Here is a 16718-nt window from a genome sequence, read left to right as displayed (position 1 = left end):
ACATTATTAACTAGTAGTCAATAATGAGAACTGTCACGCTGTCACTTTTAGAAAACACAACCCGAAATTTCGCTCAATAAACGTTTAGACAAGTTCTCTAAAATGAATAATTGCCACCATCCGCCATTTCCAGAGAAATTACATACCTAAAATTATCACATTTTGAAAAAATTCGAACGAAATTACTCTTTGAAAATATCTCAATGACAGAACAAAATACGGCCTGTTTGACTTGTACTTCTACGTACTTGATTGACATGTAAATTAAGAAACAAACAATTCTGTCCAACCGTTCACTTTTCTTATCAATATAATATGTTAATTTAGAGGATTTCAAGTGCTAGTAGTGAAAAAAATAGTATATATACCACGGTAGAGAAGTCTATTATTGCCTTCGCACCTTACACCCCTCGGCGCAAGCGCCTCGAGATGTAATCTTGGTGCTCAGGCAATAATACTGTACTTCTCTACCTTGATATATAATGTACTATTACTTTAACACTTTCCCTTGTTACTAACATTTTAACAAAAGAAAGCACATCATAAAAGTCACATTTTCACACACAAGATTTTTAGACGTGTGCTTGACAACGGCTTCGTCATAATGTCTGCTACTTGATGTTCTGTAGAGATTTGTTTGACACCTAATTTTCCGTCAGTTACGTTTTCTCGAATAAAAAAATGTTTGATAGGAATGTGCTTAGTTCTCAGATGAAACTCCGGGTTTTGAGCCAGTCTCACTGCAGCGGTATTATCAACTTGAATAACAGGAACTTCTTTTAGTTTTGTGTTTTCTTTGAAGAGCCTGCTCAGCCAAATTGCCTCTTTTGCTCCTTCGTTTGCTGCTATGATTTAAGCTTCAGTTGTTGATGTAGCTACAACTGCTTGTTGTTGGCCCAACCAAGAAATTGCTCCTCCTGAGTATTTCACGATGACTCCTGAGATTGAACGGCCTGTTTTCGTACATCCCCCGAAATCAGCATCACTATAGATCTCCAAAACTCCAGACTCTTCTTTTCTCCTACAGTAGACTAACCCAAAGTTCAAAGTCCCTGCGATGTACCGAAAAACTCTCTTGACTCGTACGACATCCTCTTGAGTTGGATTTTCAAGGACCCTTGAGATGTATCCTACGCTGTACGCTAGATCAGGTCTTGTGCCGAGCATTAGGTACATCAGTGCTCCAACTGCTTGCCTGTAGGGAAATTGTATCGCCTGGTTAACTTTCCCTGATGTGAAAGTTTCTTCGCCCTTGAGCATTGGAGTTGAAACTGGTTTGCAATTCTGCATAAGTTTTCTGATGAATTTTTATAAACCCTTCTTCTTGTTGTATTTCAATTCCCAAAAAATAGACTGCATTCTTCGAGGCAATTTTGAATTCTGATTTCAACTCACCAATGAAAACTTCTAGCTTTCTTGAATCTGTTCCAGCTGCGATACCATCTTCCACATAAATTCCAATGGTAAGTTTTTGTCCATCCCTTTCTCGAATAAATAAGCATGGATCAGCATTACTGACCTTGAATCCATGTTCATGAAGAAAAGCTCCCAGACGTTTGTTCCAGCATCTTGGCGCTTGTTTGAGACCGTAGAGACTTCTTTTGAGTTGGCAGACCTTGCTGGTTTCATCTTCATATCCTTGGGGCTGTTTCATGAAAACTGCTCCTTCAAGATTTCCGTACACGAATGCAGTAGAGACGTCAAATTGCATCAAATTCATGTTTTCACTTGCTGCAATGCTAAGAATCGATCGGATTGTCCCCATCCAGGCGACTGGACTGAAGGCTTCACTGTAATCGATACCATGACGCTGACTGAACCCCTTGACGACTAGCCGCCCCTTGTACTTGTCGATACTACCGTCAGGATTTTTCTTAAGTCGGAAGACCAACTTGCATTGAATTGCCTTCGCACCAGGTGGAAGATCTATCAAAATCCAGGCCTGGTTTTCTTTCAACGAAGCGGTTTCACAATCCATGGCTTTCTTCCACTCTACAGAATCACTTCTTTTTAGGGCATCTTCAAACGTCTCAGGATCCTCGGTCACTAGATTTACAAAGTCCTCCACCAGCATGGAATATGGTTCCAGATGCTGGGGTTTCCTCAAGATCGATCTCTCCCTCAAGATTCTTTCAGAATTCTTCTGAAAATATTCTTCTTTTTCCGTCTTAAATTTTTCTTCCGCATCCACTTGTAGCTCATCGTCACTGTCATCTTCTTCTGTTCCTTCATTGTCTTCTTTTATTGGAAACTTGACTTAATTTTCACATTTTTTAATTTTTTCTTGAAATTGAACATCACTCTGGTAAGAATGACTTTGTGATCGTTTGGAATATAAATTCTGTAACGTTCATCACCATCATATCCAACGAGGAATTCTTTGATTTCTTTCTTTTCCATCTTCTTTCTCTTCGCAGCAGGTATGTGAACATAGCAGACAGATCCAACAACTCGTAGATGTTTTATCCTTGGTTTCTTCCCAATCCACAGTTCATAAGGACTCTTCTTTTGAAGACTTTCCTGTTCTATTTAACACGTAAACGGCTGTCATTACCAACTCTGCTCATATAGAATCTGGAAAATCAACTTCACTGTTTGAGTACTTGAAAGTTCTGGCCATTTCGATTGTTGTTCGGTTCTCACGCTCACTGCCTCCATTTTGCTCTGGTGGGTAGGGCCCTGTCAGTCTCTGAGTGATTCCGTTATCCAATAGGATGGTTTCAACCGCTTCACAGTCGAATTCACCACCATTATCACTGAGTAGTTCTCCAATGCTGTGCCCAAGGGTTTTTGCGTGTACTAAGAACTGTTTTAACTAAATTCGCACATCTGATTTATGTTTTATCACAAATCCATAACGAAATCTTGTGTAATTGTCTTTAAATATCACAAGAAATCGTTTTTTACTGAAGGATTCACAAAATGGGGCTACATCAGTAGAAAAAAAATCACCAGGTCTCGTTGCAGTTACTCGAGTACCAAACGGCAAGCGATGCGCCTTTCCAAAAATACAGGGCTCACAAAGCTCTTTCACTAGCTTCACGGTGATGCCTAACTCTCTTTTGAGCATCTCTCTCACGTGTCGCTTGTCTTGGTGTCCCCATCCTTCATTGTTATCTTGAGCTGCTAAAACAGAAAAAAGATTTCTTGAAATCTTTGGAACATACCATACATCAGTCATGATCATTTTTAGAGCGCTTTTCTCAGTGAAAGGAGAAATTTCAATTGTTCCCTGTCCAATGGCTTTGAGCACTTCTTTTCCAGCCGCCTTTATGACGCAGGGTGATTCAATTTCTTGAAACTCAACAAACTGGTCAGGAGAATTATTCGTCAAGTGCTTTGTGGCTCCATTGTCGATCCATCATCCTGATGAAGTCTGTTTCACTTGAAGAATATCTTCTCACACCACAAAGGGCTACATTGGAATCCACGACGTGGGTCTGATGTACTTTCTTCTGTGGTGGTCCATCCGCAATCCACTTTTTGCACGTTTTTATCCAATCTCCCTTGTTTTTGCAATAATTACAGATATCATTTTCTTTTGACCACTTTGATTTTTGGTATGTTTTGGATTTTCCGTTTTTTACAAACAATGCTTCTCCAGTGGCACTGTTTGTGACCTTTCTGAAATTTCTTTCGTACATACACAATTGGGTCACTAGTTCATCAAAATGTTTTTCTTCGTTTTTCGACAGTAACATCCAACTAGATCTGAAATTCTCGAAATCTCTGGTAAAATTTGCAAAACTTTACAAACAAGGAGTAAACCAGGCAGTTCATTTTCTTCCATTGTTAAGCTCATTCCATAAATTTCTCAATTTAGCAACGTGGGTTGAAACATGCTCTCCATTAATCCAACTGAACGCAAAAAATTCTGTGCATATCTTAAACAGCTGATCTTTGGATGACGCCTCAAAATTCAATTTTAACGCCTCCCCTGCATCATGCGCTGCTTCTTTATCCATAATCTTTTGATAAACTGTGTCCGTCACTGAGCTCGATATCATGGGTTTTGCATAACTATTCGCCTTACGAAATAAACCACTTGCCTTTTTGTAATTAGCTTTGACTCTTTCATCTTGTTCGTTATCTGACAAAGTTTCTGGTTTGAAAAGCTTTCCGTCAATGACGTCCAGGGCACCCTCATGATAGTCCAGCAAGTCACGCATTTTTCTCTTCCAAATTGGCCAGTCTGCCTCACCAGCTAGGGGTTTGATGTGTTTCGCCAGATCCATTTCTTCAAAAAATGTGTAATGACGAAACTCTACAACAAACAAAACTTCGCGACTCGACTTTGTACTTTTGGACTGCCACGTGCGATTTCTTTATTCAGACTCTTTTATTAATCTGAGCCCATAACCTATTAAAGTTATTTAATATATCCAAAAAGCTCAATTAGAACATGTATTTATTCTTTTTATGAAAAAGAATACAATTCTACAAAATTGACTGACAGAATATATTCTTCATTCTAAAAAACACGCCAACCTCTAAAAATTATTTTACCTTAAAAATTACAAAATGTGACCTGGGACAATGCATTAATGGTAATTGGTAATACATTGTGTAAAGTAAAGCGAAGTGTCTTGAAATGTGTTTAACTGGATATTGGCATGGCATTTTTTCGAGGGGATAGTTTGTAGTTATACCAGCATTTTGTAGGTATGTAAGTATGGATAATATTGTAATGTTCCTAGGGGTCCTCAGGAGTTGCTGGAAATATCGACTTACCCTGTACTTACAGTTGGCAACTCTGGGGAAACAAATCGCAGACAGCGCCATCTAACTTTAGCTGTCAATAATGTCGGAAGTTCGCGCCATTCAGATCTCGGTAATATCGACTTGGGCGAATTTGTACGAATGGACTCCTACGTTGTCATTTTCCTATGGCGGTCTTTTATGCGTTTGTACGTGAGACACAATCGGGAGGGGAATTAAATAAAAGACAGAATTTTTTGTGCGTCCGAAAGGGAAAGAGAAAAAATGAAATTTATTACGCACGGGGCTTGGTTCAGCAGAGCAAATCCAAACCGAAAAGCCAGGAAATAGTCCAGTCAATAGAGAAAAGTTTAGTCAAAAATTTGGTGTCCAAGAGGTTATGACTGATTCTTATGTATTTTTTGGCGTAGATTCCGAATTTTTAATCTCCCACCAACCTTAGGGGGTGGGAACCCCCCCAAAAATGCAAAAAACCCCAAAATTTCGGCCCAAAATTCAGAATTTTGGAAAAATCTCGCTAAATTTAGATTTTTGGCCCAAAGTACCTTAGTTCAAAATTAAAGTACACAAAATTTGCAGGAAAAGTGATATATACACTTTTGGTCTAGGACCAACGGGGGCGGAGATAAGAGGGGGGTCAAAAAGGGTACTTTGTTGGAAAACGTGAAAAAAACGGAATTTCTCTGAATAACTCGCTAAATGTTGGTTTTAGAGAAAAAACTCAAAGGACCAAAATGAAAGTAGACGAAAAATTACTTCGGAAAGTGCACGTGTGCGGAGCCGATGAAGGGGAGGAGGAGGGGGAGGGGGCGAGCGCAAAACCTCTCTTCCTGGCGCCGCGCGACGGCACTGGCATAAGGCGCTATACGCGCAGTTTCGGGTATCTCTGGCGGCCTCGGTCCCGGTCATAACGGATGCTTCTTTGTCCTTATTTTAGAAAGGGGCCTCTGGCTTCCCCCTCCCTCTTGTTGGTCGTTTGTATGCTTTTTGTGTCCTCTGGAAACCAGTTCAAGATCCCTCTTCAGTGCGTCTGTGTTGTCGCGTCGTGTGCATCACGCTATATTGCTCCGTGCGGAAATTCGGAATCTACGCCAAAAAATACATAAGAATCAGTCATAACCTCTTGGACACCAAATTTTTGACTAAACTCCCCTATTTAGGTCTCTATTGACTGGACTAAAAAAAGAACCAGCAATAAAAAAACCTGGCTAAACACAAATACAAGAAATAAATCAATTACAGGTAGCAATGTACAAACAGAAATACGAAAATCAAACACCTCAAATCGTACAACAAAAATCAAGTAATAAAGGCAAATGTGGCTAGAACAAATTAATCAAAAACGATAGATACACATGACATAATTACAAATTGTGAACAAAATAAATCATTGGGCCTTGGGGTATAAAAACACTACCTGAAAAAAAACATCGAGAGTTCATTTTAAACAACGTAGAGCAGGCATGACCTTGTCCCGACCTTGCTTATCATTCATTTATTACGTAACAAGTGCACGTGCACCTGAGAATGCCAACACGGGTATTCAAGCGGAAGCAGACCACACCACATACAAAAATCCACATTTTAAACAGAAGAGAAATTAATCAGAGGGCCCACCTTTCTCGCTAATGCGAGACGCTAAGAACTGCAGCCTGCGCGAGAAGAAAAAAAGAAACATATACAGCGACAGAGCAAACTGCATGTGGTTCTTCTCTTCCACGGAAATAAATTATTAAACCAAACATTCAGGGCAGTAACATTCTAGCAATCCACTCCCGCGTAAACACATTCAAATAATCATGGGAAACATTGCGGCATAATCAGGCGCACAAGGAGCCAAGCTAAAACATGACTCATTTAACGGTAAACTCAAACAATAGCCGTCCACGCCATGCCTGCAATCAGCAGAGGTCAAATCTAAAGCAAAATTCAAAACGAAAACAAATAAGGCATGAAATTTAAACATCGAATTTAAAATAGCTTAAATAAAACGAGTACTACCTTGATATCGCTTGGAAAAATATATCAAACACTAACTAAACTTTGAAAAGCACACCAAACCGCTACTCCACCATCAAAATCCGGACCACCAGTGCTCCCGCCGACGCCACTCTCCAGTTTTTTGTACTAAATTCACGTCTGCGCAAAACGGAATTCTAAAATTCCTTTAGTTGTAAGATGTGTTGCCTATCGGTAGGGGTTCAACATCACAATATGATAGTCAATAAATGACGTCATAAAGGTCAAAATTTTTCTACGCCTACTTATATAAAATTTTGGAGGGAGTTGTAACTCCCAAACCCCCCTCCCATGAGTGCGCCCCTGATATTTTAAACATCTGATGTAATTACTTTCATCGTTTTGTTGCCTAGAATAGATTTTGTTTTTTTGTTTTTAGCGCATTTTTGCAAATTTATTTGTAAAAAGTAGCTTTTAATCTCACTTTGGCTGGCTGGCTGGCTGGCTGGCTGGCTGGCTGGCTGGCTGGCTGGCTGGCAGCAAATGTGGGCGCGTAGAAGAACTCTTGTAGAAAGGCAACGGGTGTACGTGTATCTACAGGGCCGTGAAATTTGTCAACCTTAGGGGCATGGCTACATGATGTGGGGTTGGCGACATCTGGGCGTCATCCTCGAGCGTAGTATACTAACGTGAAGGTTTTTCAGTTTTTTCCTATCTTCTACTACAGTTTTGGTCCGATTCTTTTGAAATTGGTGTCGTCGGAAAGATGTAAACGCGCACAACTCCTGCATGGCGGAATTTTGTTTTTTGTCATAGGGGCGAAATTAACGACCTTTTGCGAGACGCGCGTCTTCGAGAAGTAGTCAACTTCGGGCGCCTTTTACCTTCCGTTGCGAACTCACGCGGTTTAACGTTTTGTAAATCTCGAATCGCTGTCTCTCTTTCTCGTGTCGCCAATAGAAGTGAATTGCGAGTGAACGGGACGTCGGAAGTGGGTACCGTAAAAGAGAATGTGGTAGCCCGCGACACGATCTCACTGATGGTGGAGTCAAATCTTCAATCGCGAATTGCGGGTGAACGGGACGTCGGAAGGGGGTACCGTCAAAGGAAATGTGGTAGCCCCCGACACGATCTTCCTGATGGTGGAGTCAAATCTTCAAACGCGAATTGCGGGTGAACGGAACGTCGGAAGTGGGTACCGTCAAAGGGAATGTGGTAGCCCCCGACACGATCTTCCTGATGGTGGAGTCAAATCTTCAAACACGAATTGCGGGTAAACGGGACGTCGAAAGGGAGTACCGTCAAAGGGAATGTGGTAGCCCCCCACACGATCTTCCTGATGGTGGAGTCAAATCTTCAAACGCGAATTGCGGGTGAACGGAACGTCGGAAGTAGGTACCGTCAAAGGGAATGTGGTAGCCCCCAACACGATCTTACTGATGGTGGAGTTAAATCTTTAAAAGCGAATTGCGGGTGCACGCGGAAAGTGGGAAGCGGTTAGTGAATGTAGTAGCCTTCGACAAGATCTGTTATTGATGGTTGAGTCGAAAGTGGCTAATAGAATACTCATCTGCCACACAAAAATGCGCTGAAGTCCCTTCGATCTCAAACGAGGACTTTGATAATTTTTTTAAATTCATCATAGCCTACTTGATTAAAATATAAAAACCGTTGATATAACTGGTATCTTATTTTCAATATTATGCTATGATAGCTCGTTGAAAAGAGAATTAAAAAATCTATCAAATAATCTAAAAATCCAATGTGGCGCCTCTTTAACTTGTAAATGTTCCTCGAAGGTAGCCATCTTGAATTTTTTTTACATCAATTCTAAATTAGGCGTATTAAAGACAGTGACTTTTTTTATATCTCTTATACTTTCGATGATATAAGACATTAAAGGAAATAACCAATTTTAGTTTTTTTGAATTTACGTCGAACCTATTCGACATTTTGAATTTCCACAAGGAAATTTTAAATAAGCATCTAAAACTGCAAAACATTGTCCATTTAACCAATTCTCTATTTTCAATAATAAGAAAGTTGCCCTTGCAATCCCACCCGATCTGGGACACACTGTATATCCATTCTAGTACTTAACCGGAAAATTAGAGATTACTCTATGTAGGCGGATGCAATCAGCTCTTAGAGTAAGCGAAGAATGGTGTAGGAAACACTGCTTGTCCAGCAACCCGACAAAAACGGAGCTAGGTTTCTTCACAGGTAAAATAAAGGTAGAACTCCCCCTGATATTCCAAAAACATCCTGAATTCTCAGAATCACTGAATATCTAGGAATTATGCTTAATAGAAAACTGAATTGAAGCAAATATATCCAGCTCAAAGCCGAAAAAGGAAATAGGACTTTCTGGCAAAGTCGCCGCGCAATTGGGAGACTTTTATGGTCCAGAGCCGGTTATTCCACTTACCTCCTATATGTGCGACTCGATGGAGCCTGAGACTTCCTAAAGCTATTATGAGAACAATACCTTATATAATTTAATTCCATATTGAAAGGTACCGTTAGACGGTCCCCTAGGTCTTTCGCCTTCTTAATTTTTTTATGTTAGTAGCTAGGGTAGATGATGAAAGGAAGATCAACTGGTATCTGTACTTCCTCCAGAAAGAAGGTTCAGAGGAGTAGGTAGGGCGAAAGGGTAAATTGAACCATACCTACTGCGTACGCTCTTCCTTTAGCTGAAAAGGGAGGTTTTTTTGAGGGAGGGTTATTGCCGTCTTCCTTCAATTAAACTTGATGTTTTCATGGGGTTTCGGTAGCATAAAGAGCAATGCGCAAGCGGCTCGCTGGGAGTTTTACGATTTGGGCACCGATCGTGGAGTATTGTATAATGTATGAATTTTGACGTAAAATTGCATTACAAGGAAGAGCCTTGTTACCCAATGCGACATGGGAAAGATTTCATGGAATTTCAAATTTTGGTAAGTATTTCCCAATGAAAAATGAAGAAACATCTCTTCATGGTCTAGTTCCGAAGAAATAATTTCACCAAAATGACCTTGAAAAAACAATTTGGGTTTATGTTATAATGAACATGTAAGTACAGCGCTTTCCCTTACCCACAACTGCTAATGCTATGCAAATTGCGCTCTTCTTCTAGCATCTAACGCCCATCACCCGATTACGTATTTCTGATTTAAATACAAGAGGATTCCGTAAACGATGTAATCTGACTTTCTAATTGTATCTAACGTAATTTTTGTCTTTTACAAATCGGTCACGAGCTATTGTCGCGATTAGTATGACAATTACAAGCTACCATTGGCCATTTTCAGAAAGAAAGAAGATTTCCAATTGTATAAATTTCTTAAGATTAGAAATCGATCGAGGAAATTCTCATGGGATGTGTAGAAGAGTTAATCCTTGATCTTGACATGCTGCGGTCATTTACAGTAACGCAAGTGAAAGTTCATGTTCCTTTCTACGTTCGCTTTATACGGGAAACAAATTTATGCGGCCACCAGCATCAATTCGGCTTGTTTTTGCAATTGAGTGAAAGTTTCGAATTCCGAACAGGCGCTTCTTTTGATTAGTCGCGCACGTTCGCATTAAATTAGGCTGTAATCTCTTACACAATATATTTGACTTACATTTAACATCATAACATTTTAGAAGGTACAACAATATCGATAATTTGGTTTATGTACATGCGGAAGAAAGGTTCTATATACAGAAAGGGATTAGGCTAAGACTTGGTGTCATCGCCATTCCTCGTGGTGATCGTGGTGGTGGACTGTCACCCAAAACTTCTGCCAGATTGGTTTCCAAATCTTCTTCCATGCCGGCACCTGGATTTCCTTCCAAATTGGCACGGAGATTTGTTTCCAGTCGTCTTTCCAAATTAGCTTTTTGTCCGTAACCCAGACCTCCTTCTTCTCCGTCCTCCAAATCTGTACCTTCTCCTGCTTCCAGATCAGTTCCTTTTTCGGTATCCAAATCTGCTTCTTTTCCGTTCTCCATTCTTGCACTTTCTTCGGGACCCAAATCTCTTTCTTGTGCGTTTTCCAAATTTGTTTCTTTTCCACCCTCCAGATCTGCTGCTTTTCGGTTCTCCAAATCTGCTGCCACACCGAAACCCACTCAAGCTTCTTTTCTGGGATCCACACCTGCTTCTTCTCAGTCCGCCATATCTTTTTCCACTCTGGTTTCCAAATCAGCTTCTTCTTCCATATATCGTGAGCCGTGTACTCGTTCCCGTGATGGTCTTTGCCCAAGTAATGATCGCCATGGATTCCCTCTTTGACCCAAACAGGGACCCAGATCTTTTTCCAGTCGGGAACCTGGATTTCCTTCCATATCGGTACTTGAATTTCTTTCCAAATTGGTTTCCACACCTGTTTCTTGTCGGGCACTTGGATTTCCTTCCAATCTGGTACTTTATGCTCGATCCACTCCGGTACTTGTATCTCTTTCCACGCGGGTACTTGCGTTTCTTTCCAGAACGGTACCTGAATCTCCTTCCATGCCGGAACTTGAATCTCTTTCCATATCGGTTTTGAGATCACTTTCCAGTCGGGCACTTGGTGCTCCTTCCAAATTGGCACTTGCACTTCTTTCCAAATCGGCACTTGAATCTTCTTCCAGTCCGACTTCCAGACGAGCTTCTTCTGCGTCTGCCAGACCTTGACCCATTCAGGTTTCCAAATCAGCTTCTTTGTCCAGTACCCTTTAGGCTCCTCGTGAAATGATCGCTTAACGCGTGTTACACTACTTGCGGGTTTCGTATGCGATGGTATCGCAACGCATCCGATAAGTACCTACAAAAGACGAGCATTAATTAATTAATAATCACTACACTAATCACACACTAACCAAAATTGTAATCCACCGCATTTTGTTACGTATAGCCCCACGGGGGGTTCCTCAAGTCACACCGTCGTCGGTATACTAGGCTGACGCGGATTCCTTCCTATTTTATACCTCGCTATCATTCCTTTGACTTTCCCCCATTGTTAGATACGGCGATTACTGACGGAGGGGTTTCGTTTTCCTCCACATCTGCACGGCGCGCATAAAGTGGGGCCAAAATTTTTTACAAATTTCGCATACCGACCGGTCCAAATTTTGAAATTACGTAAACCTGGGGAAGTGAAAGGGATATGCCTTTGAAACGTTTCCGTACATTATATTCCGGTATCCGCGCCTTCAGTTTTTACGTAACTCAAAACCGCTTCTTCGGGGTGCAATTGAAATTACATGTCCGCGTTATCGCTGTCTTAAATCCAAGGCAAGCCCATTATATGCAAAGTTAGCGGCCGCCAAGAGCTTCATTATAATTTTAATACGCGATGTAGATTGCGTAATTTAATGTAAAATATGCACGAATTTCTGTAAATGTAGATTCTTGGTAACAGGCGATTGACTCCGTTATTTTGATTAATGGCACCGCGGATCTCAAACGAAAGTGGGCTGGTGAATTTCATTCATTCGCCAGGTGAAAATGAAGGTTAAGCGCGGTACCTCGTTCTTGTAATCTACAAAGTAATAAATTTCTATTGTAAACTCCTCTCTTTAATTATAGAACATGATGAAATTTTTAATTACTTCGGTACTTACCAGTCTTTGTGTGCCATTATGGGTCTTTTGTTTGGGTTAGTTGCGAATTAAGTTAATTCTTTAAGCTTCCCGGAAAACGTTTACCACTTTATCGCGGAATTAAACATAAATAATGAATATTAAGTGGCGAGGAAGAACCAGTTTTTCGGTTGTGCGAAATAGAAAAAAAAAGTAGAAATCTTCTCTGAGTTTGCACCCCCACAAAGGAAAAACCTCGTCGTTTCCGGCAATTTGGAAATTTTTTCTGTCGACTAACCATTTATTCCATGGAAGAAGTACCTCATACAGTTCCGTTTCTTCGCTGTATCATGTTGTTTGCTCATCTCGTGCGCACTGCAGGATCTTAGCAATACGAGAAGAAGGGCCTCTAAATAACTTTTTTCTATTTAGTAAATGGTTCTCTTTCGTGTTAAATTAATTATAGCCAATGCCAGAGTAGAGCCAACCTATTCTGATGTTTTTCATGTACATGCCATTTATCATTGTATCGGTTGTTGTCTTGTTTTCCGTTTGTATATAATGGATCTCGGTTTCGTTTTATTAATTTGTGTAAATGTCTTTGACTCGATTACCTGTTGTACGATTTGAGATGTTTGACTTGCGTATTTCTCTTGCATTTTGTGGACGTAATTGATTTGTGTTATTCCAGCTTTTTTGCCCAAGGAAGGTTTTTTCCTGCCCATATTTCCATTCCATTCCATTCCAAGTTTCTTGTCTTTTCATAAGTACATTCTTCGTTTTTTCGGAAACCGCTGAGCCCACCACCAAATAACTACGTTTAGACATACTCCTGAATATCCAATCCACCGGGCTAACAGACGGACGGAGGGAGGGACGGAAGGACATGTGTGTATGTATGTGGATAAGCGCAACTTTATTCTCGCAAAATGCGCTAAAATGAGCCTACAGAACATACAGGAGAGACACACGAAATCTACAGAATATGCATAATCTACAACATCTACACAATCTGAAGCAACTTGAGGACCTACAGAATCTATACAATCTATCGAATCTTTAGAATCTAAAAGATCTAGAACATCTACAGGGCTTACATAATCTACAGAACCTTTACACTCTAAAGACCAATGTGCAGAATGTACAGTATTACAATCTAAACAAGTATAAATTGTGCACAACTCTTGTGCAGATAAAGGGCATTTTTTTAAAGCGAAATATCTTTTGTTTTGGCATCACCAATGGATATATTTCTTGCAGACGTCTCAATCGCCTTTTGTGAATACCCTCTTTCGACAATCCGTTGTTGAGGTATAAGGGAATATACCCGATCACGATAAGAGGTCGAGGAGGAGGGCTATACTTGGTAGAAATTAATTTTTCCCGTTGAGACCTTTCATTAGAGTACCATGAAGGATCAAAATAATTCCACTCCTTTCCCCCTTACCCTCCTCCCCGTATTTTGATAAGAAGACAGAAAGAAGTGCAGTAGTTGGTAGAAAACGGTTCCTTCCGTTGAGACCTTTAATTAGAATACAATGAGAGATAAATTAATTTTTACCCCCCCCCCCCCTCCTCAGGCCACGTCGCTCACTGATCTCGAAAAAGAGTCGCACGGGAAGGTTATAGTTTGTACAATCCAATTTATTTTGATGAGACCTTTCATTTAGAATACCATGAAGGGTAGAACATGTGTTTACCCCCCTCCCCCCTTTCTAAAGTTTAACTTGGCACCACTAAAGGCATGCGTATGCTCAGGAGATAATTTGTGGGGGGGGGGGCCCCCCTTTTAAACAGCGAAATTTGATGGCCGTCTGGCACACCTTCCAGGTATGGGCTACCTACTGCAAAAAATTACAGGACTCTAGGACCATTCCCCTACAAGTAGTTCAAAACGGCAGAAGTGGGACGGACGGACAAAGCGCAAAAAATAGCACTTTTCTTTAATTCTTAAAAAAAGGCGCTACGACGGGATCTCCAAAATCTACGAAATCTACAAAATTTGCACAATTACAATATCTGCCGAATTACAGGATTATACAGATTCCACAGAATCTACAGTATCCGTAGAATTTACAAAACCCTACAGGACTTGCAAACCCTTCAAAACGCACAGAATCTACGTAAATCTACAGCATTTTCAGACTCTAGAGGATCTACAAAATCTAAAGAGCCTACAATGCTTACAGAATCTATAGAATATGCACAATCTACAGAAACTGCAGAATTTACAGGACCTACAAGGTGTACAATGTGTACAGAACCTACAGTTTGCAGAATGCACGGAAATTACGAAATATACAGAATGAAACGAATATTGTACAGAATCTACACAGTCTAAAGTCCATACAACATCTGCAGAATAGGCATAACCTACTCAATTTATAGAGTTTACAGGATTTACAGAATCTACGGAATCTACGGAAAGACCTTACACGATCTAATGAATAAGAATTGTTACAAAGTGATCAAGATCTCCAGAGTCTACGGAATTAACAAAACCCTACACATTCTGCAGTACCTACAAGATCTGCAAAATTACTGAATACACAGAATCCTCAAAATCTACAGATTCTACAGGCCCTAAAGACCTACAGGACCTACAGAAACTACAGGACCCAGTCAATCTACAGAATTTTTAGAATCTAAAGGATCTATAAAACCTAAATAGCCTAGATAGCTTACAGTATCTGCAGAATCGGCAGAAACTGCAGAATCTAAAGGTGTACAAAATGTGCAGAAATTACAGTTTACAGAATTTACAAAATCTGCAGAATCTACGAAACTACAAATTCTAAAGAATGAGAAGAACGTACAGAATCCGCACAGCCTAAAGTCTATACAAAACCTGAAAAATAATCAAATCTGCAGAATGTGCAGAATCTGAAGAACCTACAGAATGTACCCAATCTACAGAATCGACAGAATCAACAGAATCGACAAAAATAAGCAGAATCGACCAAATCTACAGAAATAATAGAGTCAACAGAATCAACAGAATCGACTACAGAATCTACAAAATGTACCGAGTCCAAACAATCTACAGAATCCACAAAATGTACCGAGTCTAAAGGATCTACAGAATCTACAGAATCTACAGAATCTACAGAATCTACAGAATCTACAGAATCTACAGAATCTACAGAATCTACAGAATCTACAGAATCTACAGAATCTACATAATCTACAGAATCTACATATTCCTACAGAATCTACAGAATCTACAGAATCTACAGAATCTACAGAATCTACAGAATCTACAGAATCTACAGAATCTACAGAATCTACAGAATCTACAGAATCTGCTGAATCTATAGAATCAGCAGAATCTACAGAATCTATGGAACCTGCAGAATCTGCGGAATCTGCAGCTACAGAATCTACAGAATCTACAGAATCTACAGAATCTACAGAATCTACAGAATCTACAGAATCTACAGAATCTACAGAATCTACAGAATCTACAGAATCTACAGGATCTACAGGATCTACAGCAGAATCTACAGAATCTACAGAATCTACAGAATCTGCAGAATCTACAGAATCTACAGAATCCACAGAATCTCAAGAATCTCAAGATTCTACAGAATCTACTGAATCTACATAATCCTACATAATATACAGAATCTACAGAATCTACAGAATCTACATAATCTACATAATCTACATAATCTACATAACCTACATAATCTACATAATCTACATAATCTACATAATCTACATAATCTACATAATCTACATAATCTACATAATCTACATAATCTACATAATCTACATAATCTACAGAATTTACAGAATCTACAGAATCTACAGAATCTACAGAATCTACAGAATCTACAGAATTTACAGAATGTACAGAATCTACACAATCTTGAGTACAGATGAAATCGACATCACATACATGACCTACACTACACAGCCTAAGAAACATACGGAATCCATAGAACCCCGTAATGCATAGAGACAATAGGATCTACAGGAATCACATGGTTTACAGGATATACAAGTATCTGCACCTCACACTGCAGATTAATTTCTATATACAGGGTGCAGTATCTAAGACCCTCGGATCATAAGTCTATTACCATAAATTTAGTTTCTTTGAAAACAATTCGAAAAAGGGTCAAATTTTGAGGATAAAAGAATAACATAAATCGCTTTTATGTACCAAATTTGGTTCCAATCGGTTTAGCCGTATAGTCGGAAATGAAAGTACAGACCTACAGACCGACAGACCGATAGACCGACAAATCGAGATTGGGGTTCCTGGTTCTTGAGAACGTGTACTTCCAATATATAACCTCCTTTACTAACGTGCGGGTGGTAATAAGTACTCTCCAAGTATCTTTCAATTTTTCAATATAGCATGGAGTGTTCCATTTAAAAATACATTTGATACGCTACTGGTTACCAGAAACGTATTAGAAATTTACATAGTCTACGGATTCGTCAATATTGTGTGTGAATTTCATTTATTGTTAACTAATGTTGGTTGGAATTTAGGATTG

At 39.8% G+C, this 16718-nt stretch overlaps 1 protein-coding gene across 1 annotated transcript; it reads right to left on the bottom strand.

Moving 5' to 3' along the window:
- Positions 1 to 10317: 10317 nt before the first annotated feature.
- On the bottom strand, positions 10318 to 11589 carry LOC116181024. The gene is made up of 2 exons (XM_031501247.1): positions 11509 to 11589; positions 10318 to 11453 (listed from the first exon to the last, which is right to left on the bottom strand). The coding sequence occupies exons 1-2, from the start codon at positions 11527 to 11529 to the stop codon at positions 10395 to 10397; spliced, it is 1080 nt and encodes a 359-aa protein (XP_031357107.1). The 5' UTR covers positions 11530 to 11589; the 3' UTR covers positions 10318 to 10394.
- Positions 11590 to 16718: the final 5129 nt, after the last annotated feature.

This window comes from Photinus pyralis, unplaced genomic scaffold, assembly GCF_008802855.1.
Source record: "Photinus pyralis isolate 1611_PpyrPB1 unplaced genomic scaffold, Ppyr1.3 Ppyr1.4_LG9, whole genome shotgun sequence".
NCBI lineage: Eukaryota > Metazoa > Arthropoda > Insecta > Coleoptera > Lampyridae > Photinus > Photinus pyralis.
Note: the sequence above shows the minus strand (reverse complement) of the source record. Positions and strands in the feature narration are given on the sequence as shown.

Coding starts and splice junctions, on each gene's coding strand:
- LOC116181024 (XM_031501247.1), bottom strand. CDS start 11,529: ATGCGGTGGATTACAATTTTG. Junction 11,454..11,508: donor TGCGGTGGATTACAATTTTG/GTTAGTGTGTGA, acceptor CGTCTTTTGTAG/GTACTTATCGGATGCGTTGC.